This window comes from Furipterus horrens, unplaced genomic scaffold (assembly GCF_987537825.1).
Source record: "Furipterus horrens unplaced genomic scaffold, mFurHor1.1.pri manual_scaffold_6, whole genome shotgun sequence".
Classification (NCBI taxonomy): Eukaryota; Metazoa; Chordata; class Mammalia; order Chiroptera; family Furipteridae; genus Furipterus; species Furipterus horrens.
In genome coordinates this window covers 147,307,610-147,328,660 of record NW_028327176.1, presented here as the reverse complement: position 1 = coordinate 147,328,660, position 21,051 = coordinate 147,307,610, and the positions used below count along the sequence as shown (strand labels likewise).

The 21,051-nt window shown below is 44.1% G+C and overlaps 1 protein-coding gene across 1 annotated transcript in view; it reads left to right on the top strand.

Moving 5' to 3' along the window:
* Nucleotides 1-18,668, top strand: part of ATG5 (autophagy related 5) — a 155,727-nt gene extending 137,059 nt beyond the window's left edge. The window contains exon 8 of the mRNA XM_090279714.1: nt 18,492-18,668. Within this exon, the coding sequence (XP_090135840.1) occupies nt 18,492-18,568 (77 nt within the window). The 3' untranslated portion in view covers nt 18,569-18,668. The remainder of the gene's footprint in view (nt 1-18,491) is intronic.
* The last annotated feature ends 2,383 nt before the right edge of the window (nt 18,669-21,051 follow it).

The following is a 21,051-nucleotide window of genomic DNA, read 5'->3' as shown; positions in this document are numbered from 1 at the left end:
CCAGAAGTCACGACTGGTCACCGTACCCACAGTGTCATAGGCCACAGTCAGGGTTTAAAAATAAGGTGGCAGCCATTTGGCACACTGGGCCACACCGTTTGAAAGACTGCAGAGGGACCCCACCAGCCTGCGATGAAGTCAGGTGTGTAAGGAGGTGCCATGCAGTCTGGTTTAAGAGCATGGAGAACACTGTGACATGGGCAGGACCTTCCCCAACCAGGCACAGATGGATGGGAGCTGCCAGGAATGCTGAATTGTGACTGGGAAATACGGAGCCACGGACTTCTACTTCCCTAGAGCGAGACAGTACCTCTGACTTGTCTATTCTGAAACTGGCCTGATTTGGCAAAAGGGGAGGCAGGACTGTGTGCTTGTGGGTGTTTTAAAGGGAGCGAGATTTAAGGGCAGAATTTGACCGTTAATCTAAATCTGTATAACCTTTCAATAAACAATTCCTTTCCTTTTCACCAAACTCTGGCGTTGGGAGTTACGCTTTTTGGCAGCAGGCATCGAGCCCCTCATAGCCGAACAGGCTGGGGCCCTGTTTCACTTACACTGTGGAGGTCATATTGCGACAAGAGGGAAAGCTGGAATCCTCTTCTGACTATCCATTCCCACAGTGCTCTGAGCCCCTGCTGGGTGTAATGGGACAGATGCTACTCACTCCTGCTCATTGGCCGACCCGCCCATTTGTAACACCAAGAAATGCTTCAAGGAGCTAGTATTTCTTAAGAGCCTGTGGGTGAACATTACGGCCATTCACAGTCAATGCTAACAAGTACATGCTTTCCAGAAGACCTCTGATGATTCAAACATTGTCATCAACGTGTACAAAAAGTGCAAATCCAATAAACACCTTGGAGACTTAGTGGTTCTGAGTTTCAAGTGGAGTTCCAGTAGGACCTTGTCCATTTATACAGTCTCTCATCAATTCATCACATGTTTTTGAACATTTACGGTGTTCAGGCCAAGGTATTAGGGGTATAATGAAAAGACAGGCAAGGTTCCTGCCTTCAGGCAGCTTACATTCCAGGGGAGAGTATCTGACTCCACCTTACCAAAGCCAACCAGGCCTTGTCTTACTTTCTTATTCCTATCAGTTTCTCTCCTCAGGCAGGTGAGGTGACCTGTGGAGAATTAAGCTCCTCCTCCTGTAGGGTAGTATCTACAAAAATTATTTGAAATTCTTCTGTAAGGAAGATTTATCTCTTCTCCCCCATGTATTTTTTAGACTACCATTTACTTATATCAGTATGGACTCTCATAGATATTTATTTAATGCTTTGGGTTATAATCTGAGAGTAGGTTACTTATGTTGTTGCTCAAATCATTCTTCTTTTGCATGTTGGAAGCTCTTTCAAGTTGGCTCCTGTGTCCCTTTGACATACCCCATCCTTTGGTTTTTGAGCATTTCTTCACTTTCTGACACTGCTTATATATTTCCTGACCTAGCCCTACAACCAGCCATTTCTTCAAGCAGCCTGGTTCCTTTCATTGGAGAGGCTTACTTTAAAACCCAAACCCCAACATTACTTAGTCAGCCAGTCAGTCAGTCAATGCATGTTTATATGTATTCTATTCTGCTGCTAATCACTGAACCAGAGGCTGGGTATGCAATGGGGAACAAGTCCCTGCCTTCAAAAGCTAGCCACGTGGTGTGCGAGACTGAGCAAGTCTCATGGGAAAAACATGTAATTATAACTCTGATAAGTGCTGTGAAGGGAAGTGACAGGGGACTCAGATGGAGTCACCTAAATCAGGGGCCTAGTTTAGATCAGGTGGCCAGAAAAACCCCCTGTGAGTGGCTAATGGGTTGAAAGTTGAAGAAATATCCATTCATTTAAAGAACAGAGGGAGAAATTGTTTTCAAACTGCAGGTTAGTTAGGCCTTGACTAACTTCAGGAAAAGAAAAAAAGACATAGAAAATACCAGCAGTAGTAGTATGTAAAACTAATATTACGTTTGTATATAGGTTGATGTGTTTACTGGTTCGTGATATAAAATGCATTTCTGACGGGAAAAAAGTTTGAAAGCCATTTTTTGAAGGACATAAGAGCAGATTGAAAACTGAAGAGAGCTTGGCAGTCAGGGTGACTGCAAGGAGAGAACATGTGAGAAGAGGCCTGAGAAACGAGGCAGGCAGCTGCCTCGCAGGACCCAGGAGGCTTGGTATTTTAATTCAGGAGTATGGGAAGCCATTGGAGGGTTTTAAACAGGAAAGTATTGATGTTTTAAAAAGATCCTTTAGGCCTTTTCACAAAGATGGCCTGAAAGCAAAGAAGAAGCCTCTGCCCCTCCCAAAGCCAAAGCCAAAGCAAAGGCTTTGAAGGCAAAGAAAGAATTGCTGAAAAGTGTCCACAGCCACATTCCCTCAGCCGGTGAAGACACCACGGCTCTCAAGGCAGCGCAGCTATCCTTGGAAGAGCGCCCCCAGGAGAAAGAAGCGTGACCACCGCGCCATTGCCAAGTTCCCCCTGACGCCAGAGTCAGCCATGAAAAAGGTAGAAGACAATAATATACTTGTGTTCCTTGTGGATGTCAAGACCAACAAGCAACAGCTCAAACAGGCTGTGAAGAAGCTGCATGACATTGACGTGGCCAAGGTCAACACCCTGATCAGGCCTGAGGGAGAGAAGAAGGTGCACATCTGACTGGCTCCTGACTATGATGCTTTGGATGTTGCCAACAAAACTGGGCTCATCTAAACTTAAGTCCCGATGGCTAATTCTAAATACAACAAATTTTGTAGTGTAAAAAAAAAAAGGATCCTTTAGGCTACTATGCAGGGAACAGAAGGAAAGACCAAAAGAGAAAGCAGGAGACAGTCATTGAGAAGGGTCTTACAAGTGGCCAAAGCAAGAAGAGTCACTAGGATGTGTGGTGCACATTTCATTGTCAGTCTTGTTCTCCCAGCCACTAGCGCTATGCCTGGGCCACAGCACACCTTCAATGTATATTTGTTGAAGGAATGAATTACACAATTGTGTAACGATGGAGAGAAATGGATGAGTCAGTCACAACCTGTATGGAAAAAGACAGGTCTCCCTGATAATTGGGGTGTGGGGGAAAGGGAGGGAGAGCCCTCCCTCACACTCTAACCCCACCAACACAGGCTTATGCTTGCTTTCTCTACGCAGTGTAGTTAACAGGATTCTTTTAACTGTTTAGCCTGTGTTTCTACCACTGTGCTTAGTCATATTGACCAGAAGTGGAAATAGAAATTTTTAAGAGAAACTGAGATTGAGTAGAATTGCAAAAACCAGTTATCACAGATTTTCGGACCCATTGGACTTACTATAATCTTTGATGCCAAATCTCTGAACATCCACGAGAGTCAACCACTAGCAAATGAAGATCCTCAGAGGAGTGCCAAATTTTTGGGGGGATTCCACATCCTGACAGGGAACTGGTGACGTAATAATTCATATAGCTGACTGTTCAAAGAACCTTCTCCCACCTGATTTTATGCTATATTAAAAATACATGGCGGCAAAGTCTTTTCTTGACATACTTTTCTTGACAGTGCTGATGCCCCAGATCTGCAGCTGGCTGTCCATTCCCTGCTGGTTGTCCCAGCAGAGTACAGCTGTCTCTTGTCACTGTGGAGGGACTTGGAAGGAGATGGGCCTAGACTGATTGAACATGGAACAGAAAAATGAAGGAGTCAGATCCTAGGAACAGAAAAATATGAGTCCTCTCTAAAAGTTGGGCACCAGAGATGGGAATACTCCAGAAATGCTGATTAAATTTGAAGGATTGGTCATTTTGGTCAAATGGGTTTTACGGTATTGACTGAGAAGCCAAAGCAACAATCAGATGTTATTGAGAATGATGCTCCTGGTGTTTACATTGGTTACAGATCCTCTCAGGCAGATAGCAAATTCATACGGGCTTAAGCCAATGAAGGGATTGCATTGTCTCACAGCGTGAAAACTCCGGAGCATAGCCTGGAATTGATACCCTCCTCAGCATGCCAGCTTCGTGTCTGTTTCGTTCGTAGCACTACCTCTTCTGTGGGCTGCCTTCATTCTCAGGTGGCTCTTCTCTTGGTAACACAAAGGCTGGTGGAATTTGGGGCTTCGTGTTCTCCAATACACCATTCAGGAAAAGAGGGATTGACCCCTCTGGTAAGCCTACAGAGGACTGAGGAAGCTGTTTCCCAGAATCTCTAACAAACGTTTCCTCAAACCTCATTGTCCTGAATCTGGCCATAAGCCCACCCCTGAGCCAATCACTACGGCCAGGTGGTGGGTATTCTGATTGGCTTAAGCATAGCAGGGCACCCCCTGGAAGCTGGATACAAATCCACCTGTTAGAGAAAGAGGCAGAAGCCAGAAGGGGGGGTTCCCTCAAGGCAAAATGTGGGTGCTGTGGCAGGAGAAGAGGAAAACAGGTGCTGGGAGGCAACCTGTGTGTATTTATTACATCGATATCATTACAATGGTGATGAAGGCCAAATGGAAAGAATGCGGATATAGATAAAGGCAACCTTTGTTCAGAACCCCAGGCTGCCTGCTTCTAGGTCACTTAACCTCTCTTCCAGTCTCACTTTCTTTATCTGAAAACATGTGGATGGCAGTATCTTAGGGAAGGTCAAATTCATATACCTCCTACATATATCATTTGTATATATCAAAATATATAAGGTTACATAGTTGGAAAAAAATAAAAATAAAATATGAGGTATTTTTTGTATTTTCTTAAAGTGCCAAACACAGTCCTGTCAAAGTCAAGACTGAGCTGCCATTTCTACCTGGCAGGACAGCAGATGGAAGGACTTCCCTGGCCACCGTGAGCATTGGGCAAGTCAGGGCCCATTGCGTGTCTTCATCACAAGAAGTTTCACTGGTTCAGAACCAAACTTAAGGAGCAGGTGTTCAGGGCTGGGGTGTTGAAGTTTCAGCTTTGATTTTTCTATGAAATCATTCAGGTTATTAAAATGTTGACCCTATTCTCTTGTATAAGAACTGGTTTCATTTCTAATGACACAGCACCATCATGCCATTCCTTGATTTAGTCACGAGAACCAAAACTAATGTGTGGCTAGTTTCATGTCATTTTTATAGCAGTTAGTACAGAGAACAACAGGCTCTTGTGAAAACAGATGTATTTGCTATCTATTTCTCTATCTGCTACTTCTCAGACTCCAAACCGGATTTCTGAGATGGCTTGGTCCTCTGGTTTGGTCTGAGTGAGAGGCTCTGGGTAGGATGAGAACCTGGCTACCCTTCTCAGTGGGGAACCTTCTTATAAGAAGGAAGAGTGCCATTCCCCCACCCTTGTAAGAATTGTAAAGGGATGTCAGAAAGAGACCTTTCTTCCCTGGAGAGATTCTCTTGGCATTATCTATGGAGAACACAGAGGAGGGTACTGTACTTGATGAGCAGCCATAAATTTCTTGAGGGCCTTGTGGTATTGCATGAGAAAGTGAGCAGTTCTTAGTGTTTCTGGAAAAAAAAAACTGCCTTAATAATGCTCATACTCTCATAATGACAACGCAGCCAGTCTCTCCACAAAGGTGTTATCATTTATAATGTCTTTATAAACAGGTTAAAGGTTAATAACCAATGTTTACAGATAAAGAAACAGAAAAGTTGAGTTTTCCTTGGTTTCAGAGAGTGTTGGAAAATTTAATTAGAGTCCTGGGCTAACCTCTGCTGTGTAATTGCTTGATCTCTGTGTCTGAGTTTCCTCATGTATAAAATGCAAATGGTAATAATAAATATTAAATAGGGTGGTGGTGAGGATTAAGTAAACTGATGTATGTAAAGTGCTTAGAACAGCACCTGGCACACAGTTTGCACTCAATAAATGTTAGTTGTTGTAATTATTAACACCTTCACTCTCCATTTTTCTCAGTCGCAAGTTGGATGCCCTTGGCTCTTTGACTCATGTATACAACCAACCTCTTTCCCTACCTGGCCTCCCTCCAACATCAGTTATTCATCTCATCTTTGATCTCAAGTTGTCTTCCAACATCTGTCTCAGACTAAGGCAAGTCTTGCTTCTATGCTAGCAAGCTGACCTCCTTCAGGGCCACCTAGCCAATGTTTCCTTGTTGCCTTTTAATGCTAAATATGATTCCTAGGGGCACCAATGGAAAAAAAAGTGTTGACTTGAGTAGCAGGTCTAGATAGATCCAACTCACTATAAGACTGGATTGAGCAGTTATGCTATAGTCAAGCCCAGGTTACCTCATTGGCCCAGCTTAGCATTTTGCATCCAATTAAATCAATATCATTGTTAAATTCCTGCATCTTTTTTCCACACGGGAACATTGTCAAGAAAGCCTCTCTGTATTTCATTTCTTTTATTATTTTATTCATTCATTCTTTCAACCAGCCTTCTCTTACTGTGTTCACCTGAGCAATCCCAATAATACCACTGCTATTTATTGCTTTGTGTATGTACATCCTGCCCCTTCTCCTAGGTTGTGCATTTCTTGAGGCCAGGAGCCATGGCTTCTTTTCTTTGTGTCAACCATAGCACCCTGAGTGGGCCCGCTTGAGGATTACCCGATAGCAGGGTGGGACAACAGAGACGCATCTTCCCTATCTTTTCCCTGGTTTTACATCCCCTTTCTTTTCTCAGAAGTGTCTCACAGGCCCATTCTGCCTGAATGCAGTTAGGCCTTGAGCAAGCAGAGACACAGATTTCATTGTCAGGGGAAGATCTCGCCTTTATTTGGGGCTTTGAAGGTACTGCACCCGGGGGTTTTCTTGGATGTCGCCTCCAACACTCTCTGTTGGTGTGTGTGTTGGCAGAATACCTGCCATTTCCTCAAACAAATGATCGTGTCTCCTCTTTGTGTGGCATTGTGTCTTCCTAGTCTAATTTCTCTTTCCCTCCCACAGTCTCATTCACCTGCCTCTCCCTGACTCCCAGGCCCATCCTGTCCCAGGCCCGTCCCACCCCAGGCCCATCCCGTCCCCTGCCTCTGTTCATGAGTTGGGCATTGCTGTTGCTTGATCTTGCTCTACGTCTCACTTTGGTTTCTGTTCCCCCTATTCTTTTTCTTTCACTTTCCTCCGCCCACCAGCCATTTTTAACAGTGTCATCATGGCTTACAGCGTGGGAACAGGGCACTCTCTGTCTCCCACATCACACAGCCGCCCCGGCTTCTGTGTGACCAACATTCCTTTCCTGAACCGTCGGGCAGTGTGGAAGCTCCACCGCCACCCGCCACCAGCACGCAGCTCTTGGATGGAGTCCTGCTTCCTGCCCACCTCAGGGAGCAAGGCCAGGCCACAAGGTGGAGGACACGGAGAAGCACCCCAGACCTCTTCTCAGCTTCGGCAGGGAATGGGAGCTGCTTGTGACCCAAGACACCACTCAGAGCAGCTTCACTCTGAAAGTGTGAAACAGGGAGGGTTCTCTTAAAGGAATGGTATGGGCTGCGGGGAAAAGGTGGGGTGGCACATATGACTGAGACCGGAGAGGTTTCTAGTGCTGACATGACTTGGCCTCCCAATCCACAAAACTCAGCTAAAACACCCAAGCTGATGAATAACAGGGTGCCAGTCATAAGCAGAAAATGCTCTTCCCTTTTTCTTCCCTCAGCCTCATACATGTAGGCTTGTACAATTTGTTCTTATGCAAAGGTTTCCAAAATTGTCCAAGTAGAGGACAGGTCTGGGGTTTCCTGGCCCACCTCCCTCCTAGGGAGTCAACCAGGACAGCTGGCACAGCCTGGACTGCCAGAGTAGGAGGGAAAGTGGTTGTCAAGGCTGCTGGGAATGGGGCCTTCTAGGACTCAGTTTCAGAGATCAAAAATGGTCTTATCTCAACCATGCAACCAGATTTGGTCAAACACTCTCCCTGTGAGGCAGCTGCCCTTTGAAGCTGCGGGCCAGGGTGGAAATAAAGCTCCCGGTGAGAAAGAACAGGTTTCTTACCCTTTCTGCCCAACCATTCTATTTCCTGCTGGTTTGCTACGCTGACCCTGGGCAGCTGCATGGGGGGGCCTGCAGCCCAGCAGCTGCAGCAGCAGCAGCAGCAGCAGCAGAGTGAAAGTGATTAACGCCCTGAGCTCCCCCTCCCGCCTGGGCCCTGCAGAGCATTTCTCCAGCCCGACCTCCCCTTGCTGTCTTTCTGCTGCTGCTTTGCCAGCCAAGCTTGAGGCCCAGGTGGAACAGCTGGTTGGGAAAAGGAGCGAGCCAAGTCTCTTGGCATCTTCTCAAGTCTCAGAAAGGAAACGCAGGCCCAATCCTGGTGCCCAATTCCTTTTCTTCAGGTGCAAGTGGTTAAAGCCCACCCACGGGTGCATCTCACCCACGGCACGGGCAGGATGCAAATATTGCTAAACTCAAGGTGGGCATTGGTATTCAAAGATGTTTTGCATCCACCCACGTTACCTAATATAGTGCTGAGAGTACATTTAATACCTAGGTAGCTTTTCGATATGAAAATAAGGCCTGACCAAGGTAAAGAGAAATGATAATGGGAATTTTGCAACATGGGATGAAATATTTTCCATCTCTGTTTTTGAAGAACTATTTCTATAGAACCTTAGCTTTAGTTTGTATCAGCCAAAATGTGTCAGTTTCCTATTTCTGATGGTGTTATTTTAGAACTGAATGTATAATGTTACCCATAGCAGGTATCTTGGATAGCTTTTTCAATTTACTTACAAAGTCCACAGAGCTGAACTTCTGAGGCCTTCTACTGTGGGTCTGTGGTGTTCACAGGTGATCCAATGAAGTGCAAAAAGAAAATATTGTAACTTCTATTTATACCTTCTGTTTTAATCTACAAATGAAGAAAGATATTAAGTTTTACTGTTACTACTAGTAAACATGACTGATATTTACTATGTGTTCACAAGTATGTGTGCATATAATTTACAAATAAATATAAATATGGGGATGCAGGTTCTAATTTTTAGATTGGATAATAGGATCAAAAAACTTCTGTTTCTGACCAATGTGGAATAACAGAGACCAAATTTACTCTCTGCTCTGAAACAACCCACACCAAACAGAACAGACAAAATATTTGAAACAGCCGTTTTCAAGACATTTGACGCCAGGCAGTGAAGCGATCCTTGAGAGTGAGAGAACTCTTGCAGCAAGCGCTGTGATTGTGTCAGTTTTTACTAGACCGTAAGCTCCTTAAGGACAGTGGCCATACCTTGTCCACAGTATATCTCCAGGACCTAGCATGCAGCAGTCACATGATAGTGGCTGGAATAAACTGTGCTGAATGAATAACTTTTCAAGAACTTATAAATGTTCCCTTCCCTGCAAGTCTCTTCTTACACTCATTGAAGAAGCATGTGATCTTGCCAGCCACTGTTTGCCCACAAAATCGATTTGGCCCAGCTCTCTCTCAATGCCTCAAATGGATACTCAAGGTAATGTGGTAAGCAGAATCCTAAAATGGACCCAAGATTTCCTGTTTTTCTTGTTGTGTGCATACCCTATGAATACAATGTGTGGGGGTTCAGAACAAGCCACCCCAGGATGTACCTCAGTGCTGTGTGGATTATTTTGAGCTAAAGGCAACAGATACCCTGTGGGCTCTAGAGAAAATTCTGTACCTCCCCCACCCCGACTCTTAACTATCTAGAGGAATTTGAATTAGAAGCCTTGCTCATAGTAAGAGATGTCAGAGATAACCTTTTTTGACCTATCTGTACAGCAGAGCAAACTACTTGCTAAACATGTGCTCTCTCTGCAATGACTTATGAAGTTCCAAGGTACCTTACCTCATCCCTAGCTCAGAATGTCATATATACCCATTTTCCCTTTCTGTCTTTGAACCTCTGATGTGCGCAAGGTCTCATGTATGTATGTAGGTTCCCATGCACATGAAATTCAATTTGATTTTCTCTTTGTAATCTATCTCTTGTTGATTTGATTATTCGATCAGCCAAAAGAACCAGAGAAGGGAAAGGGAAAGTTTCCCCCTTTCCCACAGATGGATTTTACTCCCATCATTACATCATGACCTTAAAGTTATCTCGGTGGGCCTGACCTAATCATAACAGGACCTCAGTCCTATGTCCACAGGGAACTAAATTCTACCACCAACAAGAACTAAAAGTGGACAGTTTTTCCAGGGCCCCCAGACATGAGCTCAGGAGGGGCATCACCCTTTGTGTTACCCTGAGCAGAGAACCCGGGCATGCTGCACTGGACTTCTGATTTATAGAATTATGAAGTAATAAATGAGCATTATTTTAAGCCACTAAATTGGCGGTGATTTGTTATGCAGGAGTGGAAAGAATAATTTAGGTGAACACTTAGTTGTTTTGGAGTTGCAGATTTTCCATGTGGTCCTGGCACCTGTCAGTCTTACATTGCAAACTCCCAGCAGGAGGAGAGCCTGGCCACCTGGTTCCCTCTGCATGTAATTCAGCAGCAGGTGTAACTCAGCAGCACTGTGCTGCAGACTGAGGCAAATATGAACTTGGCCGTCCTGTGCTCAGATGCTTCTAATCTAGTAATTGGACAGGCACATAAAGAGTCTAATGCAAAGGGAGGAGAAGACTTGGAACAGAATGCTGGATAAGGAGAAGGAAAATCACATCCACTAAGTGAAATCAAAACTGCATGAAGAAAGTGGCATCTGACCTGAGCCCTAAGGCTGAGTGGGGTTGTCCCTTAGGGATGGAAGAAGGAAGTCAAGAGTGAATTTTTGGAGAAAGTGTGTTGGATATTTGACACCTTGGGTAGTATGAATTAGGATGGAAACAGTATTCTGGGTCCACAATGTGAAGGTTCTTGAACTGTTGGGAGTAACGTGTTTAGGCTACTTGGCGAGGAATGAAGGGCCATGAAAAGTTGGGAGGCTGGAGCAGTATAGAATCAAGGTGGACTGAGTGTGTAGGATGGATTCAAACAGAGGCAGGTAGGAGATAGGGATTATTTGCAGACCATGAGGGCAGAATAGGCAAAAGTTAATCAGAGCCTGCATCATGGTTCTGATATGAACAGAGCATCCAGCAGCAGATCCACCCATCAGCTCTTCCTTCTTGGGCTGTATGTCTCTTCTAGCAAGTAATCTGTACCAGGTGCTGCCAGAAAGAGAAAAGATCACTACATTTGAGATATGAGTGACTGTACAAAGTCCTGTAAAGGGAAGCATGGCTAAAGAAGTCCAGGCTAGGATGGGAGGAAGGGGCCCCCAGCTGCAGCCATGGAGTCTTCAGGAAAGAATGACATTGAGTCATTGTTTTGCTTATAGGTAATAGACTTAAAAAGGAGAGAGGTCTGTGCATTTTTTCCTCTAAACTACTAATACAACTTGCCTCATCCCAGTATACACTCACACTCACTCAGCTGGAACCCGCTGACTCACGCTTATATGACTTTCACAATGACAAACATGGAGAAACATACTCCTGCACATGCTTAGTTGGGCTGTTCTAGAAGAAAACCTGATAGCCATAAAAGAGTCCTTTGGGCCCGTTCCTTAGACACTGGCTTCCTTCACCTTCCTCCCCAACTGGCTATCCAAACTGTGGTTGTAGTCATGAGTTTATAGGGCAAGAGACACACAACGTCATTTTTGTTCAGCCACCAGCAGACCAGTCCTGGGCAGACTAGGCCAACCAGGCTCTTCTTCCTTCCCCCTCGGTTCTGGGGAAGCACACATCTTCCACCCTTACTTTAAAGGCAGACGATTTGTTTTTTATCATTTGCCAGCACAGCTGAGGATGATTATTAATTAATCAAAAACATTGACTTTTAACTTCCCACGCTCTCTCCAGAGATGCCCCAGTGACAGCTTGCATCTGGACTTCAGAACTGTTTAGATCGAAGTGGGCACCATGCAGCAGAGACTTGTTTCTGGTTTATTCTTTTTAAAACACAACTCTAGCTAAATCCCATTTAGTCAGTAAACTTGATTTTGAGGTGGTCTCATTTTGTGGGGTGTCTGTTGGTCTTTTTATACAGCTTCCTTTGAAAGCAGAAGTGCTGTGTCAGGACTTTACAAAAAAGGAAAATAAGTTCAGAGTACACTTTCTGTTCATCAAAAGCTCAAACCGAAGCACCCGGCAGCATGTTTCCATGAATAATGAAGCACCACTCTCTTCCTCTGCTTGCAATCTTGTGTTCTGGCGTTAGCTGCCAAGTCCAAGGTCTGGGCAGTGAATACCTAACAGCATCTGAGAGCAAGTTTGAAATGTTACATTTGAAATATCACAACAAAGGATTATCTCATTCAGTTGGCTGAGGTTTAAGCCACTGAATCCCTCCCCACCCCTTTCTAAGATGGCGCTGCTGAGCAGCCAGCTCCCTGTCCTTTGTGGCTCTACAGTGGTTTCTGATGAAAAAAGAAAAAAAGGGGCAGAAGATAGCTTGCCTCAAATTACACATCAAAGCCGATGGCTGCCTCTAAAGTGAGATGGGGTGCGGCCTGGCCTCACCACTAGGCAGAGGGCTAGAATGGAAATGCCGATGCTTTTTAGCAACTGCACAGACTGATAAAAGGTTTTAACCAATATCAAACTTAGAAGGAAAGCCTGCTTCACTTCCATTTAACGAGGGCCACATCTTCAGGATCGCGAATACCTGGAAGGAAGTATGTTTTCTGTAAATGCAAAGATCCGGACTTGGGAAGTGTCTGTGGACTGTGGAGCTGGGCGCCAGGCCTGAGCAGGCTCTGCTCCCCAACTTCCCATTGTTTCTCTTCTCCATCTTCAGAGGTGGTGTTTCTGCCAGACCCAGACCGTCAACTTCAAGACAACTCCTGTCTTGCTAGTGCTTTAACCATCCAAGCTTTCCTGTTTTCTCTTTGTCCTCTTGCCACCTGTGTTCTTTTCCAGTGTCATTGTTCATTAGCATCACCTCTAGAGGTGTGTGAGGGAAATAAAAGGAGGTAAACTCAGCTTCTCACAGTCCACTTGTTTCGTATCAACACCTCTGGGAAAGGGCAGAGAGGAAGCTATTGGCCAAGAATTTAAATAACGTTGAGGATTATCTGTAAAATTCATTTATTCAAGGTTACCTTCCCAATCACCTGAGGTAACTGAAGTTGGGGAGGGCAGGTGTGGGTATCTTTATTATGTACCTTTTTTTTTAGGAAGTTAAGAGCAAATTTATTCAGTCATTTCTAAGAACTAACTAGTCTAGCTACTTTATACCCTGGTGACATCAAACTAGCATAACAGCTAAAACTCCACTCTATTGTTTAACTCTCTGAAGCCAAGTGCTTCTGGAAGTGAAGAAATTCCTATCTTTAAGCCAGGAAAGAATTTAACTTATTCTTGGGTTAATAGGGGGTCTCTGGGCAGCTAGATCTGCCATGCTTTTGAATGGCTGGGAAGAAGCAAATTGAGTAGATAAGGTCTTTGATTGCAAGTCATAGAAAACAACTGAAAGCAATTTAGAGACTCAAAAGAGGGATCTCCTGGGACCCAAGGGCCAGTCCTCTGCAAAGGACTGGGGCTGTGGCCTGGAATGCTTTCGGGCTTTTGGCCTAACTACCCCTCCCCCCACCCTTTAAAATCTCTCTATCCTCTCTCTCAGTCCTCATTTATACCCTACCCTACATCACCCCCTTTTCGCCATGTACAGGGTAGGAAGAGCAGCTGACTGAGGCTCCAAAGTTTCCACTTTTACTTGGCCAACCACAAAGAGATAAAGACTACCTTCTTTTGACAATAGTTTAAAATTCTCAGGAGAGTATCCGATTGGCCCACTGTGACTCCAGTATCTGCCTCTGGCCCCGTCAGCTCTGATGGGAGGGTGGGTTCATGTGTATACATTTGGCTGCTGAATCAGAGAGAGCTCATGCTCAGAAAAAATTATGAGTGATGGTGTAGGGCCACACAAAGTTTACTAATCTAAAAAAAGGGAGATGGTACCTTACCTCATATTCACAATCTGGAGACCACCTACACATGTAGGAAGACAGAGAATAAAAATCATTTAATGCCCATAACCATGAGGATAAAAACCCTAATTAGAATAAAGTCATAGGAAATAACCAAAATGGCCCATCTCAATAGAAAAATACATTAAGGATATGTATAAAGTAGAACCCACAATGCAGTGGTGCAGATTAATGAGCTACAGCTACGTATTTCACTATGGATGAGTCTCAAAAGTATAATGATGCATGAAGAAAGCAAGTCACCGAAAAATACATACCAGATGATTTTACTTAATGGGAGCTTCAAAAACACATGCAAAATTGGACAGTATATTATGTAGGGTTATATGTGTATATGGTAAACTAGAAAGAAAAGAAAAACGATAGACTGAATTGTGAGCTGGAGAATGATAATATGATGATTAGGAAGAGAGAAACGTAGACTTCCAGGCAGGTTGGTCATGTTCTGTTTCTTAACCTGAGTGGTAGATTTGATGGCATTAATTTTATTATTTAATCTCAACTTATATACTCTTTGTCTATATATTTTGTAAGTTTAAAAAACATATAAGTGAATGCCATAGAGCAAGAGTTCTGTCTAAGGAAGCCATTTCCCTGTCCTAGGTGGTGGCCAGCCATGTTGTGCTCACCTGGTCAAGGGATGGTAGTGAGTAATTCTGTCTGTCAAGTGATTTTCTGGTTTCTATCCATGTGACAACCACTGTGACAAGGAAGGTGCTTGGGGTGGCCTGTCAACACTGTGGCCTGGAGAACGCCTGAGGTTCAGCCACACTTTTCTCTGGTTCTTTGGCCTGATGACAAGCTGCTGCAATTATTCATCTCTGCTCCCAGCTCAAAGGTGCCAACCATCCTTTCTCAAGAAAGCTATCGAATGCTGAGCACTCCCATCAGGACACAATTATAAACTGGCGGTTTCTTTAAAAGTTAGACATAGAACGACTCTGCCCAACAATTCTACTAGTATATATCCAAAATAATTAAAAGCAGGGACTCCAACAGATACTTGCACACCAATGTTCATAGCAGCATTTTTCACAATAGCAAAAATGTGAAAACAGTCAAGTATCAACAGATAAATAGATAACCAATATATGGAATATTCAGCCATAAAAAAAACGAAGTTCTGACTCATGCTACACATGGATGAACTCTGAAAAACCATGCTTAGTGAAATAAGTCAGGAGGATAAATATATGATGCCATTTATATAAGATACCTAGAATAGGCAACTTCGTAGATACAGAAGATAGAATGGTGGTTTCCAGGGGCTGGGAGGAGAAGGAGAAAGAAGTTAGTGTTTAATCAAAGCACAGTTTTTGTTGCGGATGATGAAAATGTTTTGGCCCTAAAAGTGTGGTGGTTTCACAGCACTGTATTTAATAGCACCGAACTGTATGTTAGCAAATGATTAAAATGATAAATATGTATATTTTACCACAATTATAAAGAAACACAATTACAGAGCAATGGGAAGGATGTCCATAAGGATGGAGGTAGATGAGTGTGTGGCACCTTTTTTCCTTTCTGAGATTTCTTCCCAAGTTATCCTTGCTAATTTCCTGCAGAGTATCTAAACATCAGTTCACTTTCAATCCAGTCCTGCAGTCCCAGACCATCATTTCCAGTAATATTTTAAATGCAGCAAAACGAGACCCAGAGGTTGTCTCTTACATGGAGAATGTCCTTTGTTTAAACCTGCGAAGATCATGTCCAGAGCCACAGAATGGTGGGAGGAAAGGGTCATGACTGGGTAGCTTAGGAGTTCAGCTGTATTAACAATGTACAGCTAGAGTCACCCTAAGCCAGAAAAGGACCTCTCCAGGTAGTCAGGACTTGGATGCACCCTAGCCTTACACAGAAGCCAGGGCCACATTATGGTCTTCAAGGACCCTAGACACTATTGCTTGGTGCACCCCTCCCACCATAATATCAATATAAAAATTATTTTTAATATAACTTTAAATACATCAACATTTTTGTCTCTTTTAGGCAAAATTTAATTGGTTTTCTGTGGGCCCTAAAATTGTTTTTCTGATGTGAGTAAAAAGTTAAAACCATTTCGTAGGCCCCTGTAAGTATTTCTGTCCTAGTATTGCACCTACTGTGTGTAACCTGAGGACTGGTACCTGCCTTCTTATTTTTTTTCCTCTAGGACTCATTCTTCTGGGGCAGGAAGGGACTTTGAGGTCATCTGTGCCACCTCTCATGCAGACAGGAATCTCATTAAGACATCCGCTGCCTCAACGGAGGATCCAAGCAGCCCCTCTAAGTACAAGCAAGTTCTTGATATTGAGCTTTTCATCAAAAAATCTGCATCCCTGTAACTTTCACCAAAGGCTCCTAATTTCACCCAACTGGAACAACACAGAACAAGTTTTAAGTCCTTTAAATACTTGAAGACAACTCCTATATGTCATCCCTACCTCTCAACCCAAGTTAAGCACCCTGAGATCTATGACAGGACCTATACGCCCCTTATCTGCTGAGTGCCCTCCTCCAGGCAAGGGCCAATGATCTGACCACACTGGTTCCCTCTGCTACAACATCACCCTCACCGCTGTCACTTAGTAGTAGGTCACATATTTGGCACACACTAACCTGTAATTAGTTAGAACCCATAGTTTTTTGTTTTTCTCCCAAACTGGAGTTAAACCCATCTCTCCAAATGTCTTACTCAAGTCACAACTCTTCATCATGGAGACGTACATTTTCTTCATCTTGGTTCATGATAATCCTAGCAAAATCTTCATTTTGTCTTCCAGGGCAGAGGTTGTCCTTTGCATGCTTGGCTAACTACAGATCTGACAAACACATTTTTTTGCTCTTCATCCTAATGTGGCAGAGACCAAAAAGTCTCTTTTCAAATTTGCTAACACTTTTTTCCTGTTTCTGAGGTTGAGTCTGCACCCTGATATGGTTGAAACCAAGGAACTTCCATTTTTGATTAGTGAGTGATTTTTGCATTCTAGGGACAAAAGGAATTAGTTCTTGGAGTTAATTTATAATTTTTTTACATAATAAATCCTTTCGATCAGGGTTTTCATTTTTATAAGTCATCAGGTGTTATGGGACAACCTTCCAGGAGAGATATCTATCCTGGCCACATGGTGGTGGACCAGTGCTTTGGTGAGAGGTAGCTAGGAACACATAGAGGTGATAAGGAAGGCCTGTGGGCAGCTATGTACTTGAAGGGTTTTTTCTGCTCTGTAATTCCCTTATGTTATACTGGTGCCTTGGAGGAACAGGTGACCTGTGTTGACCAGGAAGAGCAGAAGTGAAAACAATAAGAAACAACCAGGGTGATTTGGAGAACAAAGACATACTCCCAGGGAGTCCTGGGAAAGCGAGAGGGTGCAAAGGGACCCATAGATGGACTGTCTGACATGCATTACTCAGGCAAGGGTGACCGAGAGTTGGAGAACATGGGATGTCCAGGTTACATGAGACATTGCTAACGATGAGAAGGCAGGGATTCAGGAGCTCAGCCACAAGAGGATGTTTTTCAGACACTGTCAATTTAACATCTTCTCTTAAGTAACATGTTTTGGATGTGGATTCATACCTGGAGTATTCCACCAGCCCAGTACCACTCTAGGTGTATCCTTATCATCTTACCCACTTGCCTACATCTTTATGTTCTGTGGATTGTTTTTGGTTTCTTTTTAATTACAAAAGTCATCTGTGCTCCTCAGGAAAATCCAAATGATGCAGAAGTAGATTGGAAAACAATTTGTCAAATGTTATGTTAAAATCAGGGCTTGTGGCATTTGACAGATTCTTTTGACAGTGAAGCTCTGGTTGACTTGGCATGCTGCCTGCCCTCTTGTCTGCCCTGCCAAGGTGTGGTCCTGAGGTCCGTGATCATAGCATCCAGAATAGTTGGAGACATTCAAACTAGTAGGGGAAGCACGTTTGCTTTTAAGTTCCTTAAAGCAGTGTTGTCACGTAGCAATAAATGGTATTTGAGGGCCAAGCTAAGGTTTTATGAGTGGGAATAGAAATACCATTTAAAAAAACAGATTTTATTTCTTTACTTTTGGAGAGAGGGGAAGGGAAAGAGAGAGGGAGAGAAACCTCTTTTGGTTGCCTCTTGCATGCCCCCAACTGGGGACCTGGCCTACAGCCCAAGCATGTGCCCTGACAGGAATTGAACCAATGACCTCTCATTTCTTAGGCCAGCACTCAATCCACTGAGCTACACCAGCCAGGGCTAGAAATAGAATTTTAAAAAATATTCTGTTAGTGAATATGGTAAAATATGGACCTTTAATTTCTACACATAAAGTAGTACAGGTCAATTGCTTTTACCTTTTGTAATCCTTTCCCTCATTTGCAAATAGCACCCCAATTTTGGGGGGGGAACCACTCCCCCATACTTGGTCCCAGAGGTCTATGAGGGGCTATCCCTGTTCCCTGGCTTTATGGACAAGTATGTAGGCCTAGACAACAAGAGAGACACATCCACCTGTCCCAGTGACCTCAGAGAGGGCCATGGGGTCCTATGGGTGCACCACGGCCAATCCCAGGGCTTTGCGCCTATGCTGCCAGGGAGGAAGGGCTCTCCACGTGCAGGGCGGCTCCACCTGCGGGGGCTGCTCCACTGCGTGACCTCAGCCTGAACTCAAGTGGCTCCTTTGCCTTCACACAGGCCCTGAGGACAGAGAGAGAGGCAGACACTCAGGTGCCAATGACACCGTTTGCTCACAGAAGTCCAGCTCCACCTGAAGCTGTCCCTGGATTCTCCATTGAAGCCAGTTTGAATGAAGGCCCTGTCACTGACAACTGAAAGGCCAGTATCCTTTTAGCAACTGCAATAAAAATGATCTTCCTGGAAAACATAATTGTTGTGGCAGTTGTATTTTGTTTATCCTATGTTGACTTTATCAAGATATGTGAATATATGAGTGGGATAGTTCTAATGAGTCTGAATGATTGTACAAGCAATAGTTGGAATTTTGAAGCAACAATTGGGCAAGATCAATAGGAGGAGGGGTGATTTTTATGTAGTGTCAAATCATCGGGAGAACATCTTCAGTTCTTTATATAATTAACCAACTCTATCAACTCTTTAGAGCAGAGCAAAGTACAGTGATAGAGGTGGTAAGGAAGGAAAGCCTAACAGACTCATGACATTTACATGCACCTGCAGTTGGTAGGAATGCTGCCTTTTGTCACAAAGAGCAGATGAGTGCTTCCAGTCCTTGTCTGGTTTAGGGGCTGTCCATCAGCAGCAGGGGATGGCTTGGTCTGGCCTGGCAGGCCGGCACCACATGTCACCTATCTTGTTTTCTTGAACTCCTGGAGAAATGTCATTTCTGGCTTGTGTGTGTCAGTTTGATGATGTTCTTAATTAAGCCTTCCTTAATGGACAAGTGTAACCCAAGCTCAGACCAGGACACAAGGAAGCCTGCATTTTAATTTCAGGTATGATACTGATTCCCTGTGTGTCTTTCAAAGAGCCATTTAACCTTCTGGCCTCAGTTTCCCTGTCTGCAAACTAAGGCTCATAATCCAAATTTAGGTGCCTCACCAGGCTGCTGTGTGCATTAATTATTGTTTATAGGGCAAGTGGAGTTGAGTTGTGTTAATTATTATTATCATTTCTGGGTCTTCTAGCCAAGTTCAAGCCAAGCCCTTGTCTTGCTTTCAGTTCCTGAGATCTGACAAGATACAGCCCCAGGCCATGCGGAGGGCCATAAATCCAGGCTAATCAGCAGATTATGCATATCTCACCACAAGGGACAGGCCCAGAACACTCTGCCAGCCACAGGCCTTCTGTTCTGGAGTTCTGGGGCAGCCCAGTGTCCCCCATGCTGTAATAGAACCTCATTCTGACAGCTAGAGTTGTGAGGCTGCTGCCACACTCCTGTCCCTTGCCTCTTTGTGTACCTGCCATTTAATTTACTAAGAAGTCTGGAGATCAATAAGAGGAGCTCACCCTGTCATTAGACAAGGCCCTAAATTGCAAGTTATACATGGAGAAGCTTCAGAAGTATTGTGATCACTCATGAAGAAAGATGACTAATCGCTTTCTCCTGGTCACTTATTGGGCTTATGACTTTGGTTTCTACTCTCCAAGTACAACAGTTATCAGATTTCCGTGTAAGTGAGTAGCTGACAATCGGTACATGAGCTTCATTGAAAACACTTGTGGGTCCTACCACTTCACCTAATCCAGACTGCTTGGTTGTATTTCCCCTCCATCATGTAAAGTTCAGGAGACAGTGAAGGAGAGAAATCTCCCTAGTTGCTGTCTCCATCACCATCTCCATCAGCATCACTGTTGTGTGTCCGGAGACACCATGTGTTTAACACTTTGCAGGGAGGTTAATCTCCATGTATCTAGTGCAAGCTGGATAAACAGTTCTGGCAAGTTTAAATCCTCACTGTAGCATAATTCTGGAGTTTAGAAACAATGCCCAGATGCATGAACATTCTGAAGAGCAAAAACATCCATATTTTTTTTTAAATTTTATGTATTGATTTGAGAGAGAGAGAGGAAGTGGGGGTGGGAGAGAGAGATTATTTTTGTCGTTCCATTTCTTTATGCATTCATTGGGTGTGTACTGACCAGGAATCAAACCAGCAACCTTGGTGTATCGGGATGATGCTCTCTACCAACTGACTTCCCCAGCCAAAGCAAAGACCCATATTTTGCAGAAGGTTTCAAGTGGACTGCCAGGGCACAGAGGTAACGTGTTTCCTGAATTGGCTTACTTGAGAAGGGCTGGAGCAATTCAATTTTAGGGAAATTCTGAGCACTCCCATGAGGCACTATCGTCATCGATTCAGGACTGAAGCCAGTTGTTCAAGGGCAGATCATGTCCTTGCCTGTGTGCTTGACATCCTTGTCAAGGAATATACTCACCTCTATTTGCACTGATTCATAACTGTCTCCTTCCAAAGTTAGTCCTTGGCATTAATATCCCCCACCAACTCTCTCTCTCTCTCTCTTCACCCCACATGCCCTAGCCCTCACTTTCCCCAGCTCTGTAATCCCCTGGCAAACAGTCAGGTCCTGCCTGGCTCTTTTGTCTGCTCAGCACAGCAGGCAGACGGCGGCGGGGTGTTGGTGAGTGCTAGTTAACTAATTAATGATTGTAAAGCACTTTGAAAACATAAAGAACTAGATAAATGCCAAGTATTATTGTTATTAATGATGAGGAGACTGTTTAGTCATCCTTTGCTGTGAACTCAGCTCACTGCCT